Here is a 12,394-nt window from a genome sequence, read left to right as displayed (position 1 = left end):
CTAATTTTTCATTTTATTAAGAAATTTAACTACATTCCATAAGCCCTGAGATATTAGATAACCTGCTAATGATTGTATACTTATACTTCACTCAGTTGTACCCCATATATATATATATATATATTTAGATTTACAGATGATTGCAATTAAAAGCAATAAAATTTACTACTTGTATATTTAAGACTATGAATAAGGCCTTTAACTAAGAGTTGCATAATTTAAGCATTTTAATTTGCTATAAGCAACTCTTAAAATTACTTCTATAATTTTGTCACCAGTAAGTGCCTTTCATTTTGCTTACTTCTACATGGATAACCAGATTCACTATTTACCTCTCCTGTAAAACAACTTTTATTTTCCCCAAACATAGATGATAGTTTTCCAACTTAATAGTTGCCAAAAGGAGTTAGCATTTGAATACCACTTGATAATTGTAATGCCTACCAGAGAAACAGGCTCATAATAGGAATTCAGCATATTTTTGTTTTGCATTCAATGAATTAATTATAAGACAGCTGTTTGAGTCATATACTGTTCATCATACTGGTAACTAATTTTGCTTAACTAGGAAATTTGAGTCATCAGATTTAATTTGTCCTTAATTTGAAATAATAAAAAAGTTGATTTATCAATTCTCAGAAAAAGTAAACAGGTTAATTATAGTTAGTACTGTAATATTAACTGAAAGAAATAAAAGTAAAATTGCTTCTCACTAAGTATTATGTACAACTAAGGGGGAGAAATAAAAAAGAGGTGTTAACAAATTGATATTATTTTCTCCACATTTATCTCTGTAGCTTTTTTGTTCATACAGTTATTCCTGTTAAGTTTTCTAAATGAAAGGAAATTTCATTATCTGAATGGATTCTTCCATCTCCTTAAGTACATAGTGATGTTAGTGAAAAGCTGGTATAAATATAAGATTAGATGTTCAAGTCATGCCATAGTTCTGCATTTAGTTTTTGAATGTTAGTTTTTACCAACATTCAATTTTCCCTATCTAAATGATACTGTATAGAATACAATATAATCTGCCAACATACTATGAGATTGCTTGCTTATAATATTCAGTTTTTGTTGATAGCTGAAGCTTATTGCACACTTGTCACCTAGCATATTTGTAAGTAACTATTATGCATTTCAGAAAGGATACACTGACAAATTCTTAAGTTAATGGTTTTTTAGCCCAACATTGTTAGTCAGTTACAGGACAATTGCAATGGCAAAAACGTTGACAATGCAGTTCATGGTTCGATTCTCCCATCTTACAGTACAGGTTCCTGAAAACACACAAAAAAACTTTGAAATATCAGGAAAACATGAAAATCACCATGGAGTGTGTGTGCATAAAATATATATTTATATTCTATAGATATTGTATATATAGGCTTTCATATCTTATTTCCTTACACCTTTTAAGTCTTCACATTTCATACTGGTCAGAAGGCATACTTATTGTAAGTACAAAGCAATTCTGTTGACAAAGTCTTTATAGAATTTAATCAGATATAAATAAGCATTTGATAAAAAGTACCCTGTTCAATTAACTAGAAATTCAATTTTGTGTGAATCAGCCTTAAGTCTCTTACCATCAGAAGTAGTATCCCAAAAGCATGAACTGGCGGTGTGAAAGCCATATGCACTCCTCTGGACCACTGCACAGGTCACTACAAATAAAGTCAAAGTGAGGACACTTACAAAAAAGGGAAAGTGAGCCAACAATGAACTGCTTGAGTTCACAGCTCTAAAAGTGGAAAAAACAACAGAAAACAAGGAATTCGTCAAGTAGATTGAAAAATTAAAACTGTTGTGGTGCACTGGTTCAAATTCTGATTACTACACTTCTGATCCAGCTCCCTGCTGATGTACCTGGGAAAGCAGCAGAAGATGGCTCAAGTGCTTGGGTCCCTGCCACCCACATAGAAAACATGGATGGAATTCCACGCTCCTGTCTTTGACCTGTCCCAGCCCTGGCCATTGTAGCCACTTGGGGAGTGAACCAGTGGATGGAAGATCTCTTTGTTTCTCCCTCTTTTTTACTCTTTCAAATAAATAATAAACTCTCTTTTTTTAAAAAGATTTACTTATTTATTTGAAAGTCAGAGTTACAGAGAGAGAGAGAGGGCTTCCATCCGATGGTTCACTCCCCAATTGGCTGCAACGGCCCGAGCTACGCTGATCAGAAGCTAGGAGACAGGAGCCAGGAGCCAGGAGCTTCTTCTAGGTCTCCCATGTGGGTACAGGGGCCCAAGGACTTGAACCATCTTCTACTGCCTTCCCAGGCCATAGCAGAGAGCAGGATAAGAGGAGCAGCCAGGACTAGAACCGGCACCCATATGGGATACTGGTGTTTCAGGCCAGGGCTTTAACCTGCTGTGCCACAGCACCAGCCCCATATAATACTTTCTTAAAAAAGAAAAGTCTCTTATTTTGATTATCTACCATCACAATCTTAAACCTACTGGATCTGGCTAGCTTGTACATCATTGCTATAACTATTGGTGATTGCCTTGCAGGAACATTCTGGGTCTAATTCTGTGCTTTGTGCTGTGGGCAAAATTCAAACACAGAAAACATTCCACTTGACAGTCTGTGTGGAATTTCACAGTCATACAAAGAGGTGTGAGGCTACTGAAAGGAAGACAGTAAGCACAGAAGGGGTCTCAATGGCAAGAGAAAACCATGCAAATGCCCAGGGTCATGCTACTTAGGAAAAGGAGATTAAACTGGTTTTGCATAATGAATGATTTATATCTTTTAGGTATTATTTATATTATCTTTGGATGAATATGTCAAAAGTTCTTCATACTCTATCAGTATCCAACTTAAGTATTTACCATTCATGCGTTTGCAAAACTCAAAGAGAATCACAAAGACAAAGACGAGTAGAGGAACACTGATACTTACCAATGTATTTATAAGCTTTTCCCAACTTAACCAAGTGTGTTAAGGATTGTTCTACTATGCTTGCAGTCCACTGATTGATGTTGTTCTGATTATAGTCCTCACCTCCTAACACTCCATCTACACACTGAAAGGAAAGAGGACAGCAAAATTAGCCCAAAAGAACAAATTTTACACAAACTCTTTTTAAGATTTATTTATTTATTTGAAAGAGTTATACAGAGAGAGAAGGAGAGGCAGAGAGAGAGAGAGGTCTTCCATCCACTGGTTCACTCATCAAATGGCCACGATGGCTGGAGCTGCGCTGATCCGAAGCCAGGATCCAGTAGCCTCCTCTGGGTCTTCCGACATGGGTGCAGGGACCCAAGGACTTAGGCCACCTCCCACTGCCTTCCCAGGCCATAGCAGAGAGCCGGATTGGAAGTGGAGCAGCCAGGACTTGAACCGGTGCCCACATGGGACGCTGGCACTGCAGGCGGTGGCTTTATCTGCTACACCACAGCACTGGCTGCAAACTCTTACAAAAATTTATTCAAAGCATAAACCATACGTATTACCCATTAGAAAATATGCACCCACTAATATTTATTATGCACTGTTTCCAACTGCTTAAAGAGTTTTTATGTGCTGGCAGAGTAGGTTAAACCACTGCCTGCAATGCCACCATTCCATATGTATGCTGGTCAGGTCCCAGCTTCTCCACTTCTGATGCAGTGCCCTGCTAATGTGCCTGGGAAAGCAGCAAAAGATATCCCACATGTATAGGCCCCTGCCACCCATGCAGGAGACCTAGGTGGAGTTCCTGGCTCTGGTTTTGGCCCAGCCTACCTCTGGCCATTGCGGACATTTGGGGAGTGAACCAGCAGATGGAAGACCTCTCTTTGTCTCTCCCTCCCTCTCTGTAACTCTTTAAAATAAATAAAAAAGATCTTAAAAGAGTTTTAAGAGTTTTCAAAGCATTTCTATATGCATTATCTAATTCTATGAGATACCATGGGTCATATCAAAGTAAAAATGCTATGGCCTCTGTTGTAAAGGACTTACACTAGCAGAGACACAAACAAAAGAACTCTAATATCTATAATAGAAGAAAGACTATTCCTGGGTGATAAAGTATACCATAAAAGGATTTTGGGGTGGAAAGATTGCAAGACAGTGGTATTAATTGGTTAATGAGTGGCTTTGAAACAGCTGGGTTTTAAACTAGGCCTCAGATGCTAGAAACATAGAATGGGACTAATTTAAAAACACAATTCTTATGTATAACAATTATAATCTTATTCATACTATGTAATTGCTTAGCTATAAAACAGCAAGCTCTCCTGCCACTGAAAGTGAATAAAGATGCTCTAGAAAGAAAAAGTCAAATAATTTTCCCTAGTGCTTACTTGCATCCACTTCTGACACCTGATTAAGATCACTGGCTTTAATGTTAGAATCTTAGGTTTTAAAGCCAGCTCTATACCTACCAGTTGTGTGATCTATAGCAAGTAACTTACCCTCTTCACACTCCTATTTTCCTAACTCTTAAAGTATGGATAATGGCATCATCTTATCAGGTTGTTGTGAGGATGAAATGAAGTGATGAAAGCCAAGCGCTCAAACAGTGACTGGTACAGGGCAAGCACATAATAAAGTTAACTATTATTGTTCTTATCATCATTTTTGCTGCTGTTATTTCATATCCAAGTGATAGGTCTTGGAAAATAAAGCATTCATTTTTTAGAGTCTAGCTTAATAACACACATGCACACACATACAACTTTCATGTACTATAAAGTAAACTTTATAAAGATACTAATTAATACAGAATCTTAAGCTGAATATTATCAAATCTTCACTAATGATAATTGCAAAAAAAAAAAAAAGAATAGTTCAGAGGAGTTGATAAACGTAATGTGGCTCTCAAATTATTCTCCTACAAAGTCCAACAACATGACAGAGTAGGAGGGCAGTGACCTAAAGGATCAGGGGAACCGGGTTTTAACTCTGGCGTTACCAGTACCAAGCTGATGACCAGTGGGCAAATCTCTGCCTCTCTTGTGATGGCTTTTCCTTAATGAGAAAATAACAGCACTCATTTTCCTTTCAGGTTATCTAATAGGACCATTCCAATTTTGCTCTAAACAATACAAAACACCATGGGGATGAGAGTCTCACCATAGATAGTCCTGCTAATTACTATTAATTAACATTTAAACTAATTAATTACCATTGATCTGGAGGCCTACTAGAAAATTAGGTCCTTAAACAGATCTGTATTCCTAGGGCCAGACTTAGCACCTGAGCACATAGGGGGTATTCAAAAAAATGTTTGTGACTGAAACAATATTGGCTTTGATAACACAATTGTGCATCTTAGATCAAATACACTTTAAGTTCCAAGTTAATTTCATTGTAACTTTCTCTTTGAGAACTTTTGGGGAGAATATTCTACTACTAACAATAAATAAAATAGATTCACACTTGGGCTAGTATTTTGGTGCAACACGTTAGGATGCCACTGCAATGCTGGCATTCCATGTTGGAACCTTGTTTCAAGTCACAGCGGCTCCACTTTCAATCGCACTCCCTGATAAAGTGCCTGGGAAAGCAGTGGAAGATAGTCCAAATACTTGGACCTTGGCACCCACATGTGAGAAACCTAGATGGAGACCAAGGCAGTTGGTTTGGGGCTTTCTGGCCATTTGGGGAATCAACCAATGAATAGAAGATGTGTGTTTATGTGTGCGTTTCTCCCTGTCACTCTGTCTTTCAAATCAATAATATAAATCTTCAAAAAATACATGCATATTATTGATAAATGAGTGGCTTTAAGAGCTTAGCAGGAAAATATATTAGCATGGGGTTTAAGAGCACGGAATCAAAGGAAAGAAAATAAGAACAACAAGAGATAAAGAAAACAAGTAATTGATGAAACTGTCATCCAGGAAATGCTGAAATGTTTAAACTAGTGTTCATTCAAGTCTTTCAAATGCCTCTATGGAAATGTTTCAATAGCACACAAGAGTTGGCTCACAGAAACAGGAGGAGGAAACAGAACAGTTGTGTATCTCAAAGTAACCTATGAAAATGAGATTTCTTTGAAGTCACATATTTCATACAAAAATTCAAGTGACACACGCTTTTAACTTTACAGTGTATCATTTATTTATATAAAATATATTTATTTATATAATAGACATAAATATATTTATTTGAAAGGCAGAGTGACAGAAAGAGACAGGGAGAGAGATCTTCCATCTACTGGTTCACTCCCCAAATGCTTGCAACAGCTGGGGATGGGCCAGGATTAAGCTAGCAACAGGAACTCCATCTGGGTCTCTCACATGGGTGGCAGGGACCCAAGTGACTGGGCCATCATTCGTTGCCTTCCCTGGTACACTAGTAGGAGGCTGGATCAGAAGCGGAATGGGCAGGACTCAAATTGGCACTGCGATATGAGATGCTGGCATCACAAGCTGAGGCTTAATCTGTGCACCAAAATGCCCACCCCAGAGTTTGTTTTAATTGGAAAATGTTTTCAGTTAAATTACTTACATTGCTTAAGTAAGTCCCTCTCACAAATGTTTAAATTTGATGCTCTAAAACGTATTCAAAATTTCTCAAAGGAAGACATACAAATGGCCAACACATACATGAATCAAAATAAACATGAGATATCACCTCACCTCAGTTTGGCTACGATCAAAAAAAAAAAAAACAAACAAAATATAACATAACATTTGTTGGAGAGGATGTGGGGAAAAGGGAACCCTTACACGTTGTTGGTGGGAATGTAAATTAGTACAGCTGGTGTGGAAAACAATTACCATAAGAGACAGTATTCTCACTCCTAGTTATATACCCAAGGGAAATGAATTTTGTCTGTTGAAAAGACATGTGCAGTCCCATGTTTACTGCAGCACTATTCACAATAGCCAGGAAATGGAAACAACCTAAGTATTCAGTCACTAATGAATGGGTAAAGAAATTGTGGTACATACACGCAATGGAATACTACTTGGCCATAAAAGGGATAAAAATCCTGTCCATTGCCACAACACGGATGGAACTGAAGGTCACTGTGCCAAGTGAAATAATAAATAAATCAAGCACAGAAAGACAAGTATCACATGATCTCACTAATTTGTGGAGTCTGTAAAATGGTGATCTTGCAGAAGTTAAGAGAATAATGGTGGTTACCAGAGGCTGGGGAGGAAAGGGGGAAAGAGGGAAGGTTGATTAACAGGTACTAAGTCCTACCTAGATAAGAATAAGAATTCTGTGGTAGGGTGACTATAGATGTTAATATACTAGATATTTCTTTATAACAAGGTAAAAGATAGTATTTTAGACTGTTTTATCATAAAGAAATATTAAAGGTTTGAGTAAATAGATACATTTATTCTAATTGGACATTACGCAGTATATACACATGTCAAAACACCACATGGTAATCTACAAATATGTACAATGTTAAATGTCTGTTAAAATATTTTAAAATAAAAATAAATTTAAAAAGTACATCCAGCGGTTTCCTAGGCACTGCCCACTATGCATATTTCAGGTTAAAAAGCATGAATTTCCTAATAAAAAAAGTAACAAACATACAGTTTTAAAAATTCACGAGAACAGAAGAGCTTATAATAAAGAAGGAGTTCCTTCTGCACCCTTTCCTTTCCTGTAGTCACTCCCATTCCCCAAAGAAAAACACCTTTAGTGTACAACTGCCCATTTTCATTTCTTTCCAAGATTACTTATGTGTCTACAAATATTGTTTATATCACAATTTCTCAATTTGAGTTATAGACAACATCCATAGAACTCCTGTATAATATATATGGAAATTTAGTCCCCTGAGACCACCTTCTACCTTCCTCCTCCCCTCTTCTCTCAAAACAGTGAATTCCTATTTTTACTTCAGTATGTAGAGCTGTGAGGAACATGTTTCTTTTCCATTCCCAATGTTTCCTCCTACAAGGAGAATTTTTTTACTTAACATTCCTGGCCTTGTGTACATGTAGATGGAACGAGTTTACCAGTGGGTGAGTTACAACCATTGTTCCACCATTCTCATTTGGGAGAGCCAATCTCCCAAGCATCCTGGACTTGGGAGTTTCTCCTTCCTTCTCTACTCAATTGAAAGGCACCAGCATAGGCAAGTGTCTCTTTCTGCTGACTCATTTTCTTGGATGCTTCTTTCAAGGTCTGAACTGAGAGGGAGTTAACAAAAGAAGCTACAATTGCCATTCTAGTTTTCAATCAGTAAAGAGATATTTTGTTCTTTCTAGTGATTCTTTTGTCTTTTCCTTTAGTTTGGAATTTGAGTAAGGGAGGAGGCCTTATTCAAACCCAAGCATACTTTTCTTGTTCCATTCACCAAAGATAGTCTCTCTGGACTTTCACTTTGAAAAATGAGATTATTATCATTCCTGTCCTTCTCATTACCTCCATTCCCTCTTCTAGCCTCCAATTTCCCTCATTTGTGCTTTTACATTGTCAAGGTATTAAAAAAATTGTATTGTGTTTTTAATCATTAAACATCCCTGGGTTATATAGTTCTAACATGATTCTGAGCTAGAAAAATATGGCACAATTTTCAGGTACCCGTCTAGCTCTCACAGAACTTGAGTTGATCCTAGCCCTATGAGGCCAAACCTAGATGAGTTCTTGGTGGAGCTGATGCTTCAGTGTCTCCAGGCAGGTGAGGCACTGATGATGGGAATCAAATAAGAGGGCAGAGCCCACTGAGCCTAGGCTTAACACAGTCGGGATGTGCTAGGACATAGGTCCTAACAGATATATCCACAATATAAACTTGCCTGCTAGGCCAACTCAGTTTTTTCCCTGGGATCTGGCAAAATTAAAGATGACTCAGGACCATTAAAGTGTTCACAAACACCTTACCCACAGTGAAGGCTGTATGTGATCCCAAGAGAATAATCAAAGTTCCTCAGTCACAACTGGTTCCCAGAAAGAACTTCTTTTCCATTTGCCTCACAGGAGGAGGACCAGATTTCATGTTTCAAATATTTTTCTTAAGATTTTGATTTACCATTGTATTGGTATGTAAAAGGCATTGACTATTTTTCCAATTATATTGGGCTAAAAGCACGCAATGTCCAAAAGCAGACATTTCTAGGGCCTTATACATATTTGATGAAATACACATATACAAGGATACTTCGACAAGTTCATGGGAAAATAGAATCAAAAGACAAGCTTGTTTGGGTGCAAAAAATTTGAAATTCATGCATAGTTTTTTCATAATACATATTTTCATGAACTTTAAAGACTCCTCATATATATGGGTTTCAAAGTTTTACAACAAAATAAATCTATATTTTAATTTCATTTTTCATGAACTCTGAAGTACTCTCATATATTATACATATGCTTTACATTATAAAAATCATGTATATATGTATACACACATGTACATGTTTATAACAGTACTATTTAAAATGTTTAGCCTACTAAAATAAAAATTATTTTATTCAAATCAGAAAGCACCAGATTATGAAAGTTCTTAAGTATCCCTTTCAGAGTATACCCCAAATGCCTAATAGCATATAACAAAACATGGAAGCACTTCTATAAAGAGTTAGTGAATAAATATCTAAAATACTATTGTTTTAACAGTATGCTTTCTAACTTTACACTGAAAGTCAAAAAACAGCTTTTTAAAATTTCCATTAATGGCACAAACTTCAAGATGGATATAACTTGTTAACTCACCTCTTTGACAATATTGTGGGCTTCATCAGCATTGAAGCCAACCTAATGGAAAACAAAAGACAAAAGTATTTTCAACACAAGCTTCCTTTTTTGGCAGCTATGTTGCTACACAGAATACTCTAGGCTAACCTAGAAAGGTGTCAGTGACTGGAGACCATAGTGATAAGAAGCATCAGGTCCATTGAGGCTGCCAGTCCTATTATGAACACTTAAAAACACAGAATGTCTTCCCCATCTACCTCACTAGAGATTCTGATTCCTTAGGTCTGGAGCACAGTGTAGGCAGCTATATCTCTTTTGAAAAGTACTTTATGCTAGTGAGCCTGATAAATATCCTAGATTGAGAATCATTGTACTGTAAAGGTCAGGAAATAAGCAGGAAAGAGTTTCAGCCAAGTGAGAGAATAAATAGGGCCCACAAGAAGGGAGTACTTAATAGATTATTTTCAATTTTATTTTTAATGTATGCAACGCAAAAATGTGGCTTTCCAGAATTAAACGTTATAGAAATACTTGATCATTACAAATTAATACCATTTTAATACTATAAATGAGACTGACAACTTCACCTTTTCTTTAGAGTACCTTGCTGGAATCTTGAATTAACAGCAATGATCAATGACATCTAAATATCCTAGAATATAGAACTGCGTTATGTGATAAGACTGAAATCTAAACCAAGATACTTCAGGTAATACATGAATTGTTTCCAGGAAGATGTTTTGATGTGCTTTATGTCATCACCATTTTTGTAAAAACTACTATATAATTTAAAATTAGTTGAAACAAGTAAATTCTGAAATTAAATAATTTTGAGTATAGATTTAAATTTTTTTGAGTAATTTAATTGCCCCACAGAATTTTCCAACAATAAAAGATAGGCTAAATATTTAGGAACACTATGAAAAGAGAGATTCTGACCTCATTAAAATTATCCTTTCTATGTTCAGATCAGATCCTTATCTACTTTAAAAAGTGGCCTATGAATCAAATGATGCTCATTTCACTTCATTTTGGAAAGTCATCTAATAATCTGGATGTGCAGGGTGGCCATGGCAACACAGACCATTTTCTTTCTTTTAAAATATACATATGTAGGAAGCACTGCAGAAAATAGCTCCTCTGAGCCATTACTGTGAGATATGCCTGAGGGTGAGCCAGCCACGGTATTCCTGGGCCTCAAGTCTTCGGTTCTAAAATTAGAATTCTTTATCCTTGACCTGTAAGGATGCATGCCTCCCCGTATCACAGCTTCTGCAGAGGCCCACATCCCGAAGATTCCCACGGGACCAGAAGCCCCTTCCTGAGATCTAATATTGCCTGTACAGTAAGTGCCTACTTTAATTTTCCTGCACCATCCACCGGAGAGAAAACAACTTAGTTTATTCTGTTCTTGCAAGCCATCCCAAGTTATGCTGCGATCCAGTAGGCCTCATCCTCTTAGTGGTTACAGTGAAGCAAGATCTTAGTTGTCTAGTCAGAGGCCTGGGTTCAAATCGAGCATCTGTTGTTTCTGGCAATGTTAACTTAGGGCAAGTCTCTTAAGCGCCATGAACTGAGCGTTCCCCTCAGTAACAGTAAGATAACAACTGTCATCACGGGGGTTCCGGCTAGGACTAGGGAAACCTGACTCAGTAAGCAAGAGCTCCTAATCCGGAAAGCATCTCCTTCCACTCCGTCCAGGCAGTGTTCCCGGGAGAAGGAGCACTATGCCCGAGCTGTGGGGCTGCAGAACCTACTCTGGGGGACTCAAGGAGTGGAGGAAGCAGCGGGAAGACCGGTTTCCAAGGTCGGCCCGGCAGATGGGCGGCGCCCGCAAACCTACGCCCATCCCACACACCCCAAGTCAGCCTTCTACACCCTCACCCTGGCCCCGACCCCGCTGCTCGCCCCGAGCGCTCCAGGCCGTCCCAGCTGCCCGGTCTCCTAGCCCATCCTCAGGACCTCGGAATAAGAGGACCAACACCGGCGGGGCGGACCCCCGGCTCTGCGGAAAGGACTCGGCCTCGGAGGACGCCGCACCCCAACTCTCGTGGCCGTCCGGCACCAGGAGACCACCCAGCCAGGACCCCCGAGCCAGAAGCACAGGGGCGGGCGGGGGGTCTCGCAAGTAGCCGAGGGGCGGTACCTCGTCGCAGTGGCGGTGATACTCCTCCATGGTGGCGCCGACTCTCCCAGGGGGCGGAGCGACGGGCGGCTCAGACTCTGCGGCCGCGCACTGGCCTCTGGGGAGGCCCCGCCCCCTTTATGCTCTGGAGCCTTCCGCCACGCAGGCCCCGCCTCTGTGTCGTCAGGGTGCTGAGAACACGGGGCGGGTTCGGGGCGCGGCGGGCGCCGCGGCTACTTCAGGAGAGTGAACTTGCACAGTGACTACTGCCTTTCGAAGCAGCGCCTCTTTCTCGCTGCCTCCAGCCTTTCTGGAAACAAAGGATGTATGGTAAAGAGCTAGACGTGGTGCCAGTGTGGGTCGTATGGGGTAACCCGGTGTCACTCGGTCTAGACCTGCTGCTTTGGTTTAGTGCCTACTGCTGTGGTTATGTGCACATAATTTGGCCTTTCATCATTATCTAGTAAATAAGTATATTAAATACAAGCCACTTCGATTTGTCCACTTCCTGTTACTTGGAAAAATTATCTTCCCATAGCTTGTTTCCTCATACAAAAACGTATGTGGGGCCCTTTTAAAAACTTATAACTATAGCAGAGAAGGAGCAAATAACCTAATTATACGTTGTTGCAGAAGAACAACTACTTTTACTGAACATTACTA

The 12,394-nt window shown here is 38.9% G+C and overlaps 1 protein-coding gene across 1 annotated transcript; it reads right to left on the bottom strand.

The window, feature by feature from the left end:
• Positions 1 to 1,162: 1,162 nt before the first annotated feature.
• DYNLT3 (dynein light chain Tctex-type 3) lies at positions 1,163 to 11,831 on the bottom strand. Its single transcript, XM_062184174.1, has 5 exons — positions 11,753 to 11,831; positions 9,625 to 9,666; positions 2,908 to 3,031; positions 1,590 to 1,667; positions 1,163 to 1,280 (listed from the first exon to the last, which is right to left on the bottom strand). The coding sequence occupies exons 1-5, from the start codon at positions 11,780 to 11,782 to the stop codon at positions 1,204 to 1,206; spliced, it is 351 nt and encodes a 116-aa protein (XP_062040158.1). The 5' UTR covers positions 11,783 to 11,831; the 3' UTR covers positions 1,163 to 1,203.
• Positions 11,832 to 12,394: the final 563 nt, after the last annotated feature.

The sequence above is a fragment of the Lepus europaeus genome, chromosome X (assembly GCF_033115175.1).
Source record: "Lepus europaeus isolate LE1 chromosome X, mLepTim1.pri, whole genome shotgun sequence".
In the NCBI taxonomy this organism is placed as follows: domain Eukaryota; kingdom Metazoa; phylum Chordata; class Mammalia; order Lagomorpha; family Leporidae; genus Lepus; species Lepus europaeus.
The sequence above is the reverse complement of the archived record's forward strand: the minus strand, read 5'-3'. Positions and strand labels throughout refer to the sequence as shown.